The sequence below is a fragment of the Hyaena hyaena genome, unplaced genomic scaffold, assembly GCF_003009895.1.
Source record: "Hyaena hyaena isolate Hyena2069 unplaced genomic scaffold, ASM300989v1 scaffold_46, whole genome shotgun sequence".
Taxonomy (NCBI): domain Eukaryota; kingdom Metazoa; phylum Chordata; class Mammalia; order Carnivora; family Hyaenidae; genus Hyaena; species Hyaena hyaena.
In genome coordinates this window covers 1,961,218-1,982,378 of record NW_024080678.1, presented here as the reverse complement: position 1 = coordinate 1,982,378, position 21,161 = coordinate 1,961,218, and the positions used below count along the sequence as shown (strand labels likewise).

The window sequence follows — 21,161 nt, the reverse complement described above, 5'->3', positions numbered from 1 at the left end:
GCGGAGGACCAAATAATGGCCCCGAGAGACGTCCATGTCCTGGTCCCCACAACCTGTGAAGTGTTACCTTCCATGACAGAATGGACTTGGCAAGGGTGATTAAACCAAGGCTCATAAGATGGAAGGATTAGTCTGGGCTATCCAGGTGGGCCCAATGAAATCACAAGGGGCCTTTTAAGAAAACAGGAAGTCAGGGGCACCTGGGTGGCTCAGTTGGTTAAGCGTTTGACTTTAGCTCAGATCATGATCTCATGGTTTGTGGGTTCAAGCCCCGCATTGGGCTCTGTGCTGACACCTAGCTCAGAGCCTAGAGCCTGCTTCAGATTCTGTATCTCCCTCCCCTGCTCACACTCTCTCTCTCCCAGAAATAAACATTAAAAAAATATTTTTTTTTAAAGAAAACAGGAGGTCAGAGGAGACGCGAGGATTTCCAGCATCAGGGCTCAGAGTTAGAAAGAGTAACCAAGGGACACTAGGGTGGCTCAGTCGGTTAAGTGTCCAAATTTCAGCTCAGGTCATGATCTCACTCAGTCCATGGATTTGAGCCCCGCGCTGGGCTCTGTACTGACATCTCAGAGCCTGGAGCCTACTTTGGATTCTGTGTCTCCCTCTCTCTCCCTGCCCCTCCCCTGCTCATGCTCTGTCTCTCTTCATCTCTCAAAGATGAATAAACATTAAGAGAAAAAGGGGGGAAAAAAAAAAAGCATAACCTGAAAGAACTATACTTCTGACCCTTGAAACAAGCCAGGAGACAGATCCCCGCCGGGGCCTCTGGAAGGAAGCAGCCCAGCCAACATCTAGGCTCTAGGCTACGGAAACTTGGTTGTAGATTTTTGACGACCAGAACCATACGATAATGCATCCTTCAGCACTGAACTTGTACTTTGTTACAGCGGCCAGAGGAAACCAAGACAGGATGGCTGCTGGGATGAGTAGACCCCAGGTTTCCCAACACTTGGTCGAAGACTCTACCCACAAGCTCCTCTAAGAGGTACAGCCAACTGACGACAATCGGAGCCATTTTCTCCACCCCAGCAGGACCACCAAGAATGTTTCACGATGGAAAGATGGTGCAAGAAAGTTAAAGGTCACCTTCGCAACCATCTCAGAGCTGAGTAGAACAGCGAGAGATTTCAACTACCCTGGAGACGCTCTTGGACCCAAGGTAAGAAGCGCAGTTGTGTACAGGCCCCTGTGCCCTCAGCTTGGGCTCTGCTTGCTGCTGCCTCACTCGCATCCCATCTCGTAGGCTTCCGCTCGGCACTAACGGCTTGTGAGCACTGGCCAGGAAAGCCCTTCATTTTGGACATGTTAAAAACAACTTGTATACTTTCCATTTCATTCTGCATTCGGCACCCTGTGTTTCTGTACCCCATAATCGCCTCATTAAGGGGTTTGTTTGGGCCACGGGCAGGAGAGCTTGGCTGCCAGGGACCCTCACCCCAGGGGATAGATGCCAAAACTTTGAGCAAACCATTCAGTAGCACCATGCACACTCTTAACTCACCAACCTTGGGGCACCATCTCAGGGCTGAGGGAGGCAGACGGGAGGCTGGGGCATCAGTCAGGTGTGGACAAGCCACCTCCCCTATTCCACTCTTCATGTGCCCCGTGATCCCTCACAGTTAAAAGGAAAACGCTTTAACTTACAAGTCCTTGGTTCTCAATGCAGCTCTTCAAGACAGTCAAATGTCAGGCCCTCATTTCTTTCTGTTGAAATTTATCAAGACAACTCTCAACCCATTCATTTCAGGAGTAATTTGTGTTGATAAGAATGGCATGAACAGCAAACTAAAAAGTGGGTGTGGGCTGAAACCAGGCCAGAAATTAATATCCTGTGCCCGTCCACAACACCAGTTTTACACATTTAAGGCTTTGCATCTTCTGAAGACATTTGCTTTTGAGTAACACCCGCACCCTCCCTGCCCTGCCTCTCTGACCACTGAAAGCGTCTGGCCTGAGCTTCCGCAAGGAGCTGATTATAAATCATCGGAGGGCAGCATGTGTGAACAATCTTCTGAATGGCTGAAAAGCACACTTTTCTCCACATGCTGGCAATTCAGTAACAGCTGAACACTGTCTCCATGATGGGCAGAAGAGAGAGAACCACACCCCATAAATAAAACTCAATGCCCATGAGATAAGGTGATTCTGGTAGAAAATAATAGGCATGATCTAAATTCAAGCAGAGGTGTGTTTAAGCAGAATTACTCAAGTCCCAGAACTAACATCACATCCAGAATGAATGTGAGGCTCCTAGAGCCATATTCTGAGGTCTCAAAATCACAGATGCTCAGCCCCATAAGAGCCCTTGGCTACCAGTGGCTTCTGCTTCCGTCAAGATCCAGGCTCCCTCCCAGTCAGCATTAACTAAGGCCCCACTAAAAGTGATGCCCAGACTCTGAGAATGTGAAGATAAATAAAACAGCCCCTTGTCTCACAAAACTCAAAAGCAAGTAGCTAGAAAGACACCACATCAGCAAAATGGAGAGAATCCAGGCGGCAAGGTGAGAGCTGTCAGCATTCAAAGCTGGAAGAGGGCATTCTTCTCTCATTCATTCATTCAACAAACAGTTCTGTCACTGGAGTAGGTGCTAGAGACGGAAAGATGAATAGAAGACAACCACTCCTTCCCCTCGTGATGCTTGTGCAGTCACTGGTGAAGACAGGTGATTGGAAAAAAACAAGAAAAGTGGTGCCTGGATGGCTCAGTTGGTTAAGCTTCCGACTTGGGCTCAGGTCATGATCTCGCAGCCCGTAGGTCCAAGCCCCACGTAGGGCTCTGTGCTGACAGCCAGCTCAGAGCCTGGAGCCTGCTTTGGATTCTATGTCTCCCTCTCTCTCTGACCCTCCCCTGTTCATGCTCTCTTCCTCTCAAAAATAAATAAACAAATTTTTTTTTAAAAAACACAAGAAAAGCAAGGAAGATATGAAGCAAAGAAAGTAAAAGGAGTTTATAGATATGGCAGAAGAAGCCAACCTGGTTAAGGCTGAAGACCCATCAGGCTCAGCTGAGACCCAAGGGTCTAAGTCGGCCCAGCAATGAAGGGGAGGGTGGGGGCGGGGAAGGATGGAAGGGCAGCAGTGTGCCTAGGGGCCAGCATGTGAGAAGACCACACCTGAAGACTCGCACAGCACCTGAAGTTGAGTCCAGTGTGGCTGGTAAAAGACAGGAGTTGACGTCAGGAAATGGAGCCAGCACAGCCAACGAGGAGGATGGCCCGTGGCCGAGCATAGCTCTGGCTGGAGGGTGGAGGACATGTGTGAGACAGCAGGACGTTCCATCAGCGGTGACCACGAGGGATGAACATGAATGGCTGAGCCGGGGCCACGGCAGTGATTAAAGCCGGGAAACAAAAACATGGCTGGAAGAGGCCACGGTCAGGTTCAACAGGATGTGGCACCCGGCAACGGAGGGAATGAAGAAGGAAGCGAAGACTCCATGCTCTGAGCTTGAGGGAGGCTACAGGAGGAAAAGTCAACTGGGGAAGAAATGAAGGAAACAGGGTTGAGGAAGCTGGGGGCTGAAGTACCAGCAAAATATTCCCTGATTAGCATCTGTAACCAGCAGTCACCTGGCCTCTGACCAACAGCTCTGGGAATGGGGATCCCATCACCATGGATGGGGATTCCAAGATGTGGACTCCAACACCTGGCAAACCAAATCTCAATTATAACAGGATTTTTTTCTTACATTAAGACAATGCCTGTTTCCTCATAACTTTCATGCATTGATCCTGGATCACATGTGGGGATCCACATTCATAAGCAAATCACAGGAAGCCCACTGCCTCTTTCAGACCTGTTTGCCATTAACTGGAGAAGATTCTGGCCATTTCCAACTCATTCACATCAAATTCTTAGAATAGAAAACTTCCAGAATGTTAGTGCCCTAACAGCCCCAAAGGTTACCTTCGTTTTTTTAAAATATATATATATTTTTTTTTTTTTTGTAAAATATATTTTTAAAGTTTATTTATTTTGAGAGAGGGAGAGAGGGCAGAAGGAGCAGAGAGAGAGAGAGGGAGAGAGAGAGAATCCCAAGCAACCTCCATACTGTCAGCACAGAGCCCAACACAGGGCTCAAACTCACAAAACATGAAATAACAACCAGAGCTGAAATTAAGAGTCAAACATTCAACCAACTAAGCCATCCAGACACCCCAGGTGACCTTCAGTTTTATGTCATTTCATACAGCAGGAGACAAAGGCCTAGAAAGAGCAGTGATTGTACCCAAAATGGCCCCGCTACTCTGGCTCAGCTGATTTGCGAGCCTGAGACAACTGTCTAGTGTGCTCTCAACAGATCTTGCTGCTGTGTGTCTTCTAACTCCAGAACTTCATGCTGGGAGCATCTATATCTCTGGGAGAGTCCTAGGCTCTGCTCTCAGGAGATCCATCGAAATTAAACAGGGTTGAAAAATAAATAAACTCACGTAAAATATAAATAGCATTTCCATGAATGCAGGCAGCAACTATGTCCCTTATTTATGGCTCCACCTGCCTTGAAACAGAAAATTCAAGAGTGTAAATAAATGAATTGCAAAGTTGTTATCCTTTTTTTTTTTAATTTTTTAACAATTTATTTATTTATTTTTGACAGAGAGAGAGAGAGAGAGAGAGCGCACAAGCAAGAGAAGGGCAAGGGGGTGTGTGTAGGGACACAGAATCCAAACCAGGCTCCAGGCTCTGAGCAGTCAGCACAGAACCCGATGAGGGACTCAAACTCACGGACCGCAAGATCATGACCTGGGCCAAAGTTGAATGCTTGACCGACTGTGTCACCCAGGTGCCCCAAAGTTGTTATGTTTAACCTCAGAGAAAAGAGTGTCTCCACACGCTCTTTCACAAATGCACTGATGTCTGCTGGCCCCAAGGAGGTGCCCTTTGTCTCCCAGTACACAGCAGCCTCATCCTGCCTACTTGCCCCCTGACCTAAGCTCCCTCCACCACACCGTACTTCTATTTACACACCTCTCATGCTGGGTGTTTCACTACCTCCCAGGACGGCTCAATCCTGCCCTGGACAAAATGTCCCTTTACTAGGATGAGCTTGAAAGCTGGCTCCTGCCATGTCCCTCCATAGCTCTGGGGCCATCTCTCTTTCAGGCGACAGCTCCTTGACTGTTTGCTGAAGCTGGTCATGTACACCTGGAGCCTCTGCTTCTCCAAGGTAAATAGCCCCAATTCTTTCCACTATTATTTATGTAACAAGGTTTGAATTGGCACTGTCATTCACCTAGACTCTCCTGAATGTGCTGACTTGTCTAAATTGTCCTCAAACTGTGGCATCTAGAAATAAATACTGTGGTCCAGCTGTGGACTAACCGATACCCCATAAAAGGCATCTATCTATCCCCTTTGTTATTCTGGCTAGAGTACTTCTGTTAATGTACTCACATCACCTAGCTCCTACTTAATGCAGTTTGTGATTTGGTCCCAAGGGGGGATTTATTATTAACCATCATGTTGATAAATAGGGCAGCTATATCCAGTCTGTGCAGGTTACCTCAGAGTATGATTTCCTAAATCCTCTCTGTTTCCTGTCATCTATCTGGCAGTCTAATAAAATCATTCAAAGTCAAAGATCATGGTCACTCCATCAGCCAGGGCTGGCCCAGATAGCATGATGCAGGGAAGCAGACTTCCAGCTGACATCAACCTATTGCTAAGCACAGCCAATTATAAATTCTCCGGATCTCAGATCTACTCCTAGTCTCCTGTTTGGGAAAATGCACCATTTTCCTTTGGGGGCCACTTTGAGTCCCCCATTCTGACTCCAAAGGTTTCAGGGAATTCTTCTTTACTCTATAACCAAAAATAGGCACAGGGCAAAGGGCTGGCCTCACCAGCCTCCCTCAGCCACAGCAATTGGTCTCTGGATCACAAGTGACCAGAGGCAACCCAATCAGAGGCAATCTTGTGGAATTAGAGGAAGGAAGAACTCCTCTTCCCACAGGCACTGGTGAGGGTACGCTGTAAGCTAAAGCTTCCTCTGTGGAGATAAAGCTGCAGTGAAGAAACCAAGGCAGAGAAATGTAGAGCAAAGGGGAGGAGGGAGACTAAGCTACAAAATTGTCATCTGAGCCCCTGGATCCAATGCTGCCTGAAGCCCGTCCTACGTTTGAACTTACTGGTTTTGTTAGTCCCCAAATTCCCTTGTTGCCAAAATCATTTGGGGTTGGGTTTTTATCAATGAGTGCAAATGAACATTCTGCAGCTTCTCTCCCAGGCACCCAGAAAGGTCATGTGACACCTTGTCAAACCCCTAGCCAAAGTCGGCTACCTCACTGAAGCCCCCATCTACAACATGGTATTGTAGTTAGAAACCTCAGATCTCGAGTCCAATACCACAGGCCCATCCTGACGGGCTTTCGGGCCTTGGGAAGATTACTGAGGGATTTCTGCCTCGCCTTCTTCTTCTATACCTACTATGTCGGATCACTGGGGAGAAGGAGACCATGCGTGCAAAGTCCCTGCAACAATGCCTGGCCTGCAGAAATGTCTGAAATGCTGGAATCCCTGTTATTGTCAATACTGTCACACCATTAGTATCATCGCTGGTCCAGTTACATTGTCAGGGTCAATGTTTTCATGTACTAACCCTGGACCAGCACTGGGTGTTCTCAGCCTTCTTTTACAAGGGCTTTCCCATCATCCCTGGTGCACTGCTTCCTTCTGTCTCTTCTAGGATTAACATCATCTCACCTTTCTCCCTCTGATCTCTTTGCCAAAACTTAATCACCCACTGCCATGGCATAATTTACTCCATGTAGCTGTTCGTAAGAGAACTCCTCGACTCCAGGGATGTACAGGCCCTTCCCTGCTATACAAGCACAGTTGAGCCAATTCAGGGCAAATCTCAGAAAGTGCAGCAAAACTCCTAATTAAAAGGTAGCCTTGAGCTGTCAAAAAAAATTATGCATAGGGGCGCCTGGGTGGCTCAGTCGGTTGAGCAACCGACTTCGGCTCAGGTCATGATCTCACGGTTCATGGGTTCGAGCCCCACGTCGGGCTCTGTGCTGACAGCTAGCTCAGAGCCTGGAGCCTGTTTCAGATTATGTGTCTCCCTATCTCTCTGACCCTCCCCTGCTCACGCTATCTCTCTCTCTCTCTCTCAGAAATAAATAAAACATTAAAAAAATTATGCATATAGGAAACATTTAAAAACACAGTAGTGACTTCCTTGAGACAGATCTTCATTGGGGATATTTTTGAATTCAATTGTGGGGGCAAAAAAAAAAAAAAGTGTCCTGCTCGATGCCGCCATCCCTTGCCCTCCCTGAAGCCTAGAAAATCACCTTTGATATGCGACACGCTGCACTGCATTTGAAATCGCTGGCTGGGAGAATGGCCAGTCTTGTCTTCTCCACTGATTTCCGAGAAGCGACAGGGACCGGCATTTGTTTTTATTTGTTTGGGGCGGGTGGCTCCTCTGCTGTACTCCTCCATCCTGCTGGTCAGTGTGACTGATCATCTTTCACACATGCAGCCCGGCCTGGCAGCCCCACCTGCGGTCTCCTAGGGTGCCCCGGGCCCGATGCACACTGGTCCCGTGCTAACCTGTCTATCTCCCCCCGCCCCGCACCGTGAATGTCTAGACCTGTTATCACCGCATCCCCAGCACCTGGTTCGGCGCAGATGCTCAACAATGGCAGCAGCAAGAGTCACAACAAAATGTGAAATGTGTGAATAAATGAATGAGTAGATGGAAGAACGAATGAAACAGCTGGCTCCATGCATAGTTCACAAATCCCTCCAGGGCCCAAACCTTTCGCCCATTATTGACACAGTGATCGACTTGCAAAGCTGATATTTGACATTTGTGTAACCTCCACCATCCCACTGCAGACAGGTGCACCATACTTCGCTTCTGTTTTTCTGTGTTCGTCCTCACTACGGACTCCCTCCAACTTACCGCGGGAGCCCTAGGCAGGTCTCTGCCTACGCACCAATGTTCTCCCGCTCCACACGGTGACAGACGACCCGGAGGGGGCTTCCAGGGACCCCGGAGCTTCCCTCTCCACCCCTCTCCCTGTGAGGAAGCCGCCTTCTTACCTTCAAAGCTCCCGGCAAACAGGTAAAGCCAGGTGATGGCTGGGATGCAGAGAACAGTCAGCGAGGCGGCCAGGAATTTCCGTCTCCCTCTGCAGATTCCCAGCATCCTCTCAGAAGTGACAACCCCTAATCCCAGCGCCGCTTCTCTGCCCGGAGCACGGGGTCCTCAGCCTCCCTCATAATACTTTCTGAAAGGAAGAAGAGCAAAGAGGAAGGGCTGAGTTCTGAGCACTGTGAATGGATGCACGTTGCAGAGGAGAAATATCCCATAGATCCTGAAAGTATTTGACTCATCTACGATTTCCTGCTAACCTTCTATCCCAGGAGACGGTGCTGCAGTCCTGCAGTCCATCAAAACAGAGACAGCTCTTTAAAAAGTAAATGAATAAAGGATGATAAAATCTATGAGATCTCAAGAGGTACCTGGGTGGCTCAGTTGGTTAGGTGTCAGACTCTTGATTTCGGCTCAGGTCATCATCCTAGGGTTGTGGGACTGAGCCCCACATTGGGCTTTGCGCTGAGCATGGAATTTGCTTAAGGTTCTCTCTCTCCCTCTGCCCTTCCCTAGCTTATATACCCTCTCCCTCTCTCTCTCCTCTCTCTCACTCTCGTGCACACACACACATATGCATGCATGTATTCTATAGTGTAGGTTACTTTGCAGCCTGAACCAACCACCAAAAAAGCATTTAGTTAGCACCTTGTATGTACCGAGCACTAACCAGGTGCCACGTTTTCAAAAATGTCAGGAACGCCGTTGGCTTCAAAGGACACAGTCTAACAAGAGAGACCAACATAAAACATCCGCAAGAACTTCAAGAATGTGACGGACTGAGATGCGTATGGCCCTCTGTGGAAAGCCAAATGGAAGTGGCTGACTGATGCAGGTGCAGCCAAGATGGCAGAATGGTTTCCGAGTTCCAGACAGGGAGAGCCGCAGAAGGCACTGGAGGCCGACTGGCGGCACATTCAGAGGAGAGGAAGCTGCACTGGCCACAACCTCACCTGCAGGGGACTACAACTGTATCACAGTTCATGACCTAAAAAACACTCACCAGAGACTGTCTTAATAGCATCCACCTTTAATACGGAAGAAGATGTCCAGGAAAGCATGGAAACAATTAAAATGTGCAGAAAATGGAAAGGAGCACAGATAACCTATAACTAGCCTGCAGAGAGCCAGTCCTAAGTCATGCCGAAGACTGGCTGAGACATGTTCAAAGAAGAGGTAGTAGGTCAGTTCCCATGGAGTAGGGCCCCACGATCCTTCACCTGGGTATGTGACCACAGGTCATGTGCCTTTCAAAGGAATTTAAGACCCAATAGAGCGTGCAATCTCATCTCCACCTGCCTCTGACCATGGATGTCACTCCGGCTGAAGGTGGAATGCGGGGTCCACATGTTAGAAGCCTCCAAAACAGGGTGGAAGCCACTATTGCAGGTACCTACACAAGGCTTCCCATCCCCAAAGAATGATGTCCATGAAAGAGCTGGTTTTGGTGCTCCCTTGGGTATTACCACAAAACGTCCTTTCCTCTGCCAGAACCCCTGTGTCCCATGTGACTGTGGTCTGGTTGAACTGTCTCCCCTCCCTGCCAACCTTGGCGTTTTCAGGAGACAGACGCCCTGTCCACTCCTCTTGCATGCATTTCCCAAAGACCTAGCATAGTGCCTGTCACTTGCTGGCCAGCAGACAACTGTCTGCTGAACGTATGAATGGAATCAGAGTGTAACCAAAGGTGGCCTTTAGAAGCTTCAAGAGTTCGTGTTCAGCAAGTTGCCAGCAATAAATGCCTAATGGAGCCAATCTCAACTGTCAACACCACGCTTTCTTCTGCAACCACTCTGACGCCATTTTCTAAATGGCTCTCCTTTGAAACAGATGAAAGACCACAAGGCTGGAGGGCATGGGCTAGAAAGTAAAACCAGAAAAGCAAAATTGCTTTAAACAAAGAATGATGGTTGGAGAAAAGGTCCCCCCAGCCCCGTCCACTAATGTGGAAAGGTTTTCATTCTGAAGAATGGGCAACAAATCCTTCATACAAACTGTGAGTCACTAAGAATAAGGATCTTCCAGATGCTGGGGACTCTCTCAGGAAGAACACAGTGGGGACAGGAGGCTACGCAGTGAGACAGATGTGGATTCAAATCCAGTTCTACACTCGACTAGCTGCAACACTGGCAAACTCCTTACTCTGGGTAAGCTTCATGTTTCCCATCTCTAACAAAGGATGCTCTCCCTGCCGGAGAGTCTAAAATGAGAGAGCCCTTGAAAAAGGGCCCAGAAAGGATGGATGGAGAATAAGGTAGGGTGAGCCCCACCTCTTCCCAAGAGCCAAAGGGCAGATGGATCAGCTTTTCCTCCCTCCCCACTCGCACAGGGCTTGGGAGAAAAGAGGTCCCAACAAATAAGCACCAGCTGACATTACCAAGTGCAAATGCAAGATTTCAATCTGAAGGACCCACTGGATTCTCCTTCAGGAAGATACCACACTGAAACTGCCCTTTGTGGCGTTTGGGTATTTTTTGTTTGTTTTTTGGTTTTGGTTTCTTGGTTGTTTCTTTCTTTCTTTTTTTTTTTTTTTAATGTTTATTTTTGAGAGAGAGGGAGAGAGGAAGTACATGGCATAAGCTGGGAAGAGGCAGAGAGAAAGAAAGGAAGACACAGAATTTAAAGCAGGCTCAAAGCACTGAGCTGTCAGCACAGAGCCCAACCCGGGGCTCCAACTCACGAACTGTGAGATCATGACCTGAGCCGAAGTCGGACACTTAACCCCCTGAGCCACCCAGGTGCCCCTGCAATTCACTTATAATAATAACAATAATAATAATGATAGCAGCAAAGACATATTCTGTCTCAGACTCTTTTCTTTGCATTTTATTTGTTTAATTCTCCAAAATAACCTATGAGGTAGGAACTATTTTTCATCCCCATTTAGTGGATGAGAAAACTAAGGCCTAGAAAGATTGATGAACTGGCCACAGGTTGCACGCACCTATGGCCGAGACACCTTGAGCTCTGCTCTCCCTCTAAGTAACTGATTCTACCAACCTTTGCCAGGGGTCATTTTCCTTCTGATCTAACCTAAATCCTTCATATTAAATCTCAGGATTACTTTCCTCTCTGGGTTAAATATATCACCACTATTTGCTCCCATTCAAAAAAAAAAAAAAAAGTACAACAGATAGAACGAAAACTGGAAAGCTAGAGACGAATTAGGACTTCAGGGAAAAGTAGGAATATATATGGAGCTGAACCCAAGTGGCATTAATATTTAAAAACATTTTTAAAAACCTCTTTATCTGCAAAAGTTCATTTCAATTGACAAAATTTGTCCTAAGTTTTGAAACAGAGTCCAGAGTGGTTTGCATTTTATGATAACACTGGCATCTGAAATTAAACCCGGCAGGTAAAAAAAATACTCCTTCATGGATTTGACTTTTAAATGACACCTCTATGCACTAAAAACACATTTTAAAGAAAAATCTCAATTTATATCAGGAGTTACTCCGGGAAGTCAATATAGTGAATCAACACAAGAAAGAAGGAAGGGCTGGAAATTACTTCCCACACATGTGCAAATGTTGACTATTAACTGAGGAAACTGGTCTGGAAGTTGTTCTTGCCTGGACTGAGGGAGACACACTCCTGGGTGAATAGGTAGGGCAAAGAGTCACCTCTAAAATGCCCCTGCCTCAAAAGCCATCACCCAGTTCCTTGGCCAAGCTGGTCAATTTCTCCTAAACATCTACTACTCCATCTGTCTTCTCCCATCTGTCTTAACCAATGAAATTCACATTTATGCAGAACACTGTACGAGCCAGAAAAATTATCGTGATCTATTAAAGCCACAGAAGCAGCATTCACGGCTGAACATAAAAATGTGATTACAAGAATCTTTCAGTCCAACGTAACATGTATAAATACCTAAAGAACTACATATATAAAAAGTATAAAAGTTAAAGATTATCTCTGGGTAAAGGATAAGGATAATTTCAATACATCTGAATACAGATTTCTCCCAAAAACTTTTGACAAAGAATATGTGTTGCTTTTATAACTTAAAAATATTTTAAAACTTGAATCACCAAGTCTTCTTGTTATGTTGCATGTGATTCAAAATCCCTCAGGGCAGACGGTGAAGGAATACATGTGTTAGTTTCACTTTACATATGAGGTGCTGTAAATTAAGATCTGCCAGATCCTAATTAGGAATATATCCTCCGGAAGTAGCCCGCTACCATTTGAAAGGCTCCAGTCAGAAGCCCACATTCCAAATGTTGAGCTGAGCTGATCAACACTAGACAATTGTCTGCTTCTTCTTCTTCTTTTTAATGGGGCACCAGGCCCAACTTGGGGCTTGAACTCACAACCCCAAGATCAAGAGTCCCATGCTCTACTAAGCCAGCCAGGCATCTCTATAGGTTCTCTTTTAATTGGCATCATTAGAAACGAATTTTCATGGGTGTTCAAGATGTGTGAATTGTCTACAGATTCTGCACATGAAGACTGAATAAAAATCTAAGTAACTTCCAAAGGAAACAGACACACAAACAAAAGTCTAAGGAACCAATGACTGAAACCCTTCGGAATCACTTAGGAGCCCAAACTGATCCTTCAGGCATGTAAGAGATTTGTTACATGTTATGTTATATGTTGTAACATGTTATATGTTTGTAACTACAAGACTGGGTGAATTCTGTGAGTCCCATATTGTCATCCCAGTCCCAAGTGAACCTTTCTTTTTTTTTTCTCTTTTATAGTTTATTGTCAAGTTGGTTTCCATATAACACCCAGTGCTCATCCCCACAAGTGCCCTCCTCCATGCCCATCACCCCCTTCCCCTCTCCCCCACCCCCATCAGCCCTCAGTTTGTTCTCAGCATTCAAGAGTCTCTCATGGTTTGCCTCTCTCGCTTTCCCCACTATTTTTCTCCTTTTCCTGCTTCGTCCTCCGTTAACTTCCTCCTAATCCACCTATATGTGCAAACATATGGTATCTGTCCTTCTCTGCCTGACTTATTTCGCTCAGCATAACACCCTCCAGGTCCATCCATGTGAACCTTTCTTTCAAGAGCCTGTCCCAGTTCTAAGAGGGCACAGGGCTGGCCCTCGCTGAGCTTATAATACAGACCCTACAGCAGACAGACCCTCCACAGACGTTGGCTTTGTCGTATCATTACCTGCACTATTGCTAGTGTTACATCCCCACCTCACGCTTTTGTCCGAGCCCCTCACACACAGCACCACTCTCCGTCCATGTCCTCCCTCGCCTGCTGGGCCTCAGCAGGGATTTCAAGTCCTTGCTGCTTTGGTGAAACATCTCTGGCAAGTCCAGACCGGGAGATGTCCCCTCGCTCTGTTCTAAACTCCAAAGGCCATCAGGAGCACATTCCAGTTCACTGTCGTTGTCTTTTTTTGTTTCTTTTATTTTTTTTTTAAAATGTTTTATTTATTTCTAGGAGACAGAGAGACAGCGCGAGCAGGGGAGGGTCAGAGAGAGAGGGAGCCACAGGCTGAAACAGGCTCCAGGCTCCGAGCTGGCAGTCAGCACAGAGCCCAACGCGGGGCTCGAACCCATGAACCGCGAGATCATGACCTAAGCGAAAGTTGGACGCTCAACCGACTAAGCCACCCAGGCGCCCCTTTCTTTTATTTTTAAAATGTAATTTATTCATGAGAGCAAATGAATCCCCAAGTAAGTAAAGACAGAGGAAGAAAGGTTAGAATCAATTCAACTTCTCCAGCCAAGCACACTCCCACTTTATAGACTTGCTGTTACTTCGGCAGAAAATTATCTTTCTCTGCTCCCAAATACCTACGTGGTTCATGACATTATGTAACTTGTGCATCTGAACAAACATCACCTTATAAATAAAGACTTCTCTGAGTACCTCACCTAAAAATAAACTAATATAATATAATATAATATAATATAATATAATAATAACATAACATAATTTATTGTCAAGTTAGCTAACATACAGTATATACAGTGTGCTCTTGGCTTTGGAAGTAGATTCCCATGATTCATTGCTTACATACAACAGCCAGTGCTGTCCCAACAAATGCCCTCTTCAGTGCCCATCACCTACTGTCATTGTCTTCTAATCATTTCCTGTCTGTAATCTCTCTTCATCAGACTAAAACCCCTTAAGGGCAAAGGATCCTGGCCCTCTAGTGTTCGTTTTAAGCCTCTGCCAGAGACCAGCAGCTGAAACATCGGTTCACACTTAGCCATCTCCATCCAAAGTGTGGTCCCTAAACCACTGCCAGCAGCAGCAGCGGGGGCTCATATCTTGCGAGAAATGCAGACTCCCGGGCCCCACCCCAGCTTCATGGATCAGACTCTGCATTTTAACAAGAGCCCCGGTGATGCGAGCGTACATCACTGTTTGAGAGGCCTGGACTTCCAAAGCACTGAGTAGACACCTGGTTATTGACAAATCAAGCTGGCCTCCCTCCACTCCCACCTGGCCCCTCCCTCACCTTACCCTGCAGGGCCTGGCCAGTGCTCTAGGGAGAACCATCGCATCCTGGACTTTGTTGATTGCATATTTATTACAACCGTTCTCTGACAGATAGAAAGAAGGTTTCTAGAAGGAAAAGTGTCTTTTCCTAACTGAACAGAAGCATCTTATGGGCTAGAGGTTTCCTCTGACGAACCATCCAAACCTCCCATCAAAAACACTTCTTCCTTGGGGCACCTGGGTGGCTTAGTCGGTTAAGCGTCCGACTTTCGCTTGGGTCATGATCTCGCGGTTCGTGGGTTCGAGCCCCGCGTCGGGCTCTGTGCTGACTGCCAGCTCAGAGGCTGGAGACTGTTTCAGAGTCTGTCACTCCCCCTCTCTCTGACCCTCCCCTGCTCACGCTGTCTCTCTCTCTCTCCTAGAAATAAATAAAACATTAAAAAAAATAAAAAAAAAACAATTCTTCCATATTTGAATGACTGAAAAGCACCACCTCCACCTAGAGAGGCAGCATTACACCCATCTTGCAGAGACCAAGAGGCTAAGGACACTGATTTAGTTGCTGGAAACCCTGGGACTCAAATTCCGGTGCTTCCTGGAAAGAAAAACAAAACAAAAACAAAAAACCAAAAACAAAACAGAAAAACCCAGAAAATCCCAGACACACAACTGATGCCCCAAGGGCAAGCACTTTGTCTATTTTGGCCACTGCTGTTTTCTTTGTTGCTAGCACAGTATCTAGCATATAAGAGGAGATCAATAAATATTTATTGAATGGATCAATGACCGAGTATCTCAGTCACAGCCGGCAGACTCCCTGGATATTCAGGACCATACAGACTACTCCCAGGACACAAAGGCCAGCCCACACCCTCCTCCCAAGCCCAACTGTGGAATCCTGTGGAACTTCCAGTAGGCAATCAGCAAACTCCTGGTTATCCTCAGCTCTGTCTGGCTTCATTCCAGCTCTGCTCTTGTGTGAAAGGACAGCTGACCCCGATCACTGCCTTCCCCAAAGGAGAACACTTACCTCTACTCTCTCAAGCAAGTACGTAAGGGTAGAGGCCCGCCTCTGTCCTCCGGGCTTCTGGCTGTCTGCCAACCCTTACAGGCCCTCCCTCTCCTGAAGCCCTGTTCCTCTCTCTCCTTGTCACTGTCATCTGGCAACTCCTGGTTACTCTTCTCGTTGTCTGAAGGCCTCAGCGCCCACCACATGTCCTGCGTCTCCACCACAATTCCAAGAAGAGAACGGTCAGTTCACAACATCTACCATTTCACGTGGACCAAATTTATATTCTAGCACTTGGTGTCACCAAAACCAGCACAGTCTCCAAAAAATCAAATGTCAACGCCAACCTCCATCCAGGCCCCTGCTAGCCTTCCCAGGATGCCGTTACCCAAATTCTTCACTGTCATCATGAACCCCAGTCCATCAGCTTTCTTCATTACTGTCCAACCAGATCTAGAACTTTCTATTCTCTCTCATTCAGTTTAGATGCCCTGGTTCATGATTATAACCTCCCTCTGCAAGCGCTCATGCCTCCCTAAGCCCCCCTTCTTCCCAATTATACTAGCCTGGAAAAATCCAGTCATTCAGATGAACGCAAGCACACTTTTACCACAGCTTTACTTGGGAAGCCAAATGCTGGTGTAGGAAAACGCACTATCAGGCAGGCAGATATGTTCCATTTAATCATGTCTGATTTCAAATGGGCAGTCAACTGCTAAGAGGTGCTATTGCCTTTCTCTGGTAGACTCGCTGTGCTATTATCTGAGATATTTACTTCATACGTTCTTTTTCTCCTCCAGCCTCCTCTTCTCCAAATGGCAAATTCCAGGAATGTCCCAAGATGCAGGGTGGGACCCATCTTGTTTTCTCTCCCCAGGTGAGAGCCCCCATTCCCATGTCCTGGGAGACGGTCTCCAGGCTGATCCCACATTTGTATCTCCAGCTCTGGCCTCTCCTCTGCCCTCCAGACTCACACATACAATGATTTTCCCCTACCATGTGTGCCTCAGACTCCAATCCCAATCTCCCCTTTCTCCACCTTCTCTTCTCCAGAGCTTTCCACCACCTTAAAGAGAATCATCTGTATCCATCTATATCAATACCCAAGCCAGATACCTGGGAGCCGTTCTCAATCCCTCACTCACGCCTCGTATCTTGTCAAATCTGGCCATCCTCTCCTGCCGTTTTTACCTCTGAAACATGTATTCTGTCCAATGATACACCCACTGCTTTCCAGTTTTACTGCCACTATATAAATCCAAGCCGCCATCATCTCACACGTGTGCCCAGTGCGATAGCCTCCTAACTCAGGTCATACTGGAAATTATTCAGCGTCTCCCCACAGCTCTTAAAATAAATCCCAAACCCTTTGTCATGTCTGTAAAGACCTCATGGCTTGACCTCTAACTGTCTCTAGGTCCTCATCTCTGGCCACTGGCCCTTTAATTCTGCTTGCCTCCAACCACAATGGCCCTCTCACTTCCAGAACGCACCTCAGGGCCTTTGCAAGTGTGTTCCCTCTGTCTGGAATGCTTCTCGCTCTGCTTTTTGCTGGGCTAAGTCTTTGTGGTTCTGAGTGCCTTCAGCACAAGAGAGAGCAACCCCAGAGGGGTCTTCTCTGAGGGCCCCAGGCCTCAGCACCCCTCCTTCGCTTCCTCTTGTCATGTTCTCTGGTCACCTTCTCCTCTGTGCACATTCAACTTTGGAATCATACAATTATCTGATGGATTACTCATATAATGGCTGGCTCACTCACTGGATTCCAGTCTCCACTTGGGCAAAAAAACCAGGATGGCTTTACATTCAGTGTACACCCAGGCACGCAGGAGGCATTCCTTAAAGGGATGAATGAGCAAGTGAATGAACACGCCAGACGGCCTCAGCCATCAGGCAGGCACCTTGCAGCCCTCTTTAAACAAAAGCTTGCTGTCTTGCTGCTGGACTCTACAATATCTGTAGTAGGAGAAACAGAAGCCACACAGCACCTCAGGCAGGTCCCTCATTGCAGTGAACTCTGCAGAGACCATTTGGCACATTTGAGGACACCAGCAAAGTTCACTTCGGTAACTCTCTTTCCTTTCTCTGCTCCATGAGGAGGAACACGCAAGGGGGGGTTTGGCCTCTCCCCCAGAGTCCAGGGCATCCCTCCCGAGGCCCACCCTACCCTCCCTCTCTCCCTCCCTCTCTTCTCTGCACACCAGGGCCCAAGGCGTCTCCCTCCTGTAGATGATTCTTGGGCTTGTCAAACTGGCACTCCTGATTCCTTTTTTCATTTGGAGAATGGCGTTTGGCCTCGGAGGCACTGTTTAAAAATTAATCATGTGAACTACAAGAGTAAAAGCCACATGCAATATATTTGGGAACAAACATTGAAAAATTGGGAGTTCACTGTGTTCTGAAGGGCTCTAAGGGCCCACTGTCGCCAACCTTGTTCGGCTCGATCCCGCCGTGAAGGCAAATCCTGTTGCTCAGAACCACAGTGATGTCCTAGCTCAAGGGCAGAGGGCCTCACCAGGGTCTCTGATCCGGTCTTCAACCACCCATGTCACACAACTCTGCAGTGAGGACATGCCACCTGCAGCCCAAGTGTTTTGCCATCTTGTCTCCACTATGTTCACAGCAAGCGCCGAGGCACGGTCTGCACTTTACGCGAGCCTCACAGCATTTACAAGGACGGGGAGTCAGGACTTGGGTTCAAGTCTCAGCTCTGCATACTGGCTGTTCAGGATCTTGACAAGGCATCCAGCATCCCAGAAAGCTCCCATCCTTGTTCGTGAAAGCCCATGGCAATTCCAAGCACTGATGGCTGTTGCAAGCAATGAGGGAGATCAAAAGTATATTCAAAATATGATTACACAGCAACGTGAGATGCTAGAGTAGCATCAATCACATTAAAATGAATCAGCCGGATTTCAGCTGCTTGACCAATCAAATTCTAAGAACTTGCTGTGGCACCCACAAAGTGGTTAGAGGGGCGTCTTCAGCCGCTTGGGCTGCTTTGGAAAAATACCATAGACTGGATGGCTTACGCAATAAACATTTATTTCTCACAGTTCTGGAGGGTATGAAGTCCAAGACCAAGGCTGTGGCAGATTCAGTGCCTGGGGAGAGCCTGCTTCCTCATTCATAGCCAGCCATCTTGTTCCTGTGTCTACACACATGGGGAATCACCGGAGCTCTCTAGGTTCCCTTTTAAAAAGGTACTAGTCCCATTCACAAGGGCTCCACCCTCATAACCTAATCATCTCCCCAAGACCCAGCCTCCTAAGACCATTGCACTGGTGTTTAGGATTCAACAAGCAGATCTTAGGGGGACACAAACATTCAGTCCATAACTAAGGTGGGGAGGGAGCTAACAAATGTAAGTGTACCCTCATCCTGTCTCCAGGTGGTGTATACTGTAAAGGGAGTAGTAGTCAAAAGGGGGAAAAAAAAGCATCCTAACATCTGCAGGGGAAAATATAAACTGCGCTGAACACATTATACAGTAAGTGGCTACTCTTTTAAAGGGGCCATTTCTGTTCTTTAAAGGGACTGCTCCGTGAAGCAAATTATATCTCAAAACTTGGTGCCAGGAAATGATTCTCTTTTGAACCAAACCAATATGCTTCCTTGGACAAGCCAATAGCTACTCTTACAAAACTCATCCTGTTTCCCATAGCCACCTTTAAAAAGGTAAAAGGAAATAAGGGAAGTCGATTTTAATAACACATTCCACTAAAGCTGGCATGTCTAAAACATTAGCATTTTAACATGTCACCAATATAAAATGTTATTGAGATCGTCTTCAAACTCCAGAGCTCCCCTAACAGGAACAGCACCACTCGATTTGAACTGGCCACATTTCAAGTGCCCCAGAGCCACAGTGCCGGTCGGTACAGGTACGTACCTTCTAAGCCTTCATGTCATCCTGTTTCAGGAGGCAAGGGTAGCTGCAAGCACAAGAAGGAATTGGAGCCGAGAACCCAGGAGGCTCTGCAGTTAACACAGGGTGGATAGATGGCAGCCTGAGTGGGCGGCAGTGGGGCCAGGGGGAACCAGAGTTCACTAGACACGGGAGCACTCAAGAAGGAAGACCACACTGATTGGGGAAGAGGATGCCAAGAACCATACTGACGCCTCCACGTGGGCTTAACTCATTCAGTCTTTGCAACCAATCTGTGCAACTCCACCTTCCAGATAAGGGCCCTATGACTCAAAAGGTTAAGTTACTCCAATCACATAGCACGGACACAGGAGGCCAGCTGGGATTCACCCAAGACTTCAAATCCAATGTGTCTTCCTCAGCATGGTATTGAAGGCCTCCATGACCTCCAGGCACCCATGTCACACCTCCCAATGCAGAACAAGCACCTGGATGAAGGACATGTGTCCATCACATTTCCCTGCCTTTCTGCCTGCCTTGACTTCTTCCAACTGGTCTACCTCCTTCTTATCTTCATGGTGAGCCTGTGAGACATTGGTGCTCAGTGGAAAGTAATGCTGTCCCCGGCCCTGGAGACATCTGGCAATGTCTGGAGACATCTTTGATAGTCACAACTGGAGAGAATGGGGTGCTACTAGCACCTAGTGGCCCAGGACACACCACACATCTACTGTGGTCATCTTCCTCCAACGTCACCACCTCTCTTGGCCTGGGGAGGTGGAACGAGCTCATCTGCATCCCAGGTACTTTCCTTAATTTCCACCCCTTCTATCGCATCACACAACCCGGATTCTGCTTTTCAAGAGCAGGAACAAAAGTTTCATCGAGATGTTGATAGGCGGGCAGTGTGACTATCACTTCTCGCATGGAGCTCTCTCCGTGGTGACACAGGTAGAGAGGCAAGAAGGAGAAAAAGAGTCGAGAAGCGATCAAAAATTTCCACTTACAATATTAAACCTCTTTCAACAATGCATTGCCAAACAGATCTTTAATGCAAATTGATCTTTCCTGAGGATACACACTTTTCCTGGGGTCAGACTACAGCTCCAGGAAGGCTGATTTTTATGTTTTTCTTCTGAATGTTAAATCAGCGCTTAATCATATCCATGAGGCTACCCATTGGAGTGTTTTGGTCTTGGTTCTTTTGATTTTTCACTCTGGAAAGGGATGATTTAAGCAGGCATTGCCTCCCATTTCCATTCTGCTTAAGCAAACACTCATAAGCATTTAACAAGGGCGGAGACTGCAAATGCACTCCAGTCTTCCCAACTGCTAGAGGGTGATGCATCTAACTTGCAGAGTCTATTTTTCCTCTGGGTTTCAAGGCCTATGGAGATTTTATGTAAATATCTCTTGTGGCAAATGATAAGAAGGTAGCTATTTCTTTACCTTCTCTTGACTCCTCCACATTCATCCTCATTGCACTCTGCACGTGTTTACCGGGCACACACTCTATTCCAGGCAAGGGGCTTGCAGCCAAGGATAAGAGAGGGGTACAGCAGGGTTCCTGCCCTTGAGCAGACTTGTAAGAGTGTAGGGACCAGACAGACACAGACACCAGGAACAGGAACACAAGACAGGACCGGGGAAATAGCTCTTGGGGAAAACATCTGGGCTGAGGCATGGCACAATTCAAAAGGCTGGCAAGGAAAGGAAAGTCATCCCTGGCAGAGGGAGCCCCTCAGGAAAGTTCAAGGGC

At 47.2% G+C, this 21,161-nt stretch overlaps 1 protein-coding gene across 2 annotated transcripts in view; it reads right to left on the bottom strand.

Annotated features, from left to right (window-relative positions):
* The window catches only part of LARGE1 (LARGE xylosyl- and glucuronyltransferase 1), a 539,462-nt gene that overhangs the window by 389,889 nt on the left and 128,412 nt on the right, over positions 1-21,161 (bottom strand). For both annotated transcript variants that reach the window (XM_039230459.1, XM_039230458.1), the window contains one exon: positions 8,059-8,246. In XM_039230459.1, the coding sequence (XP_039086390.1) occupies positions 8,059-8,164 (106 nt within the window). In that variant the 5' untranslated portion in view covers positions 8,165-8,246. The remainder of the gene's footprint in view (positions 1-8,058; positions 8,247-21,161) is intronic.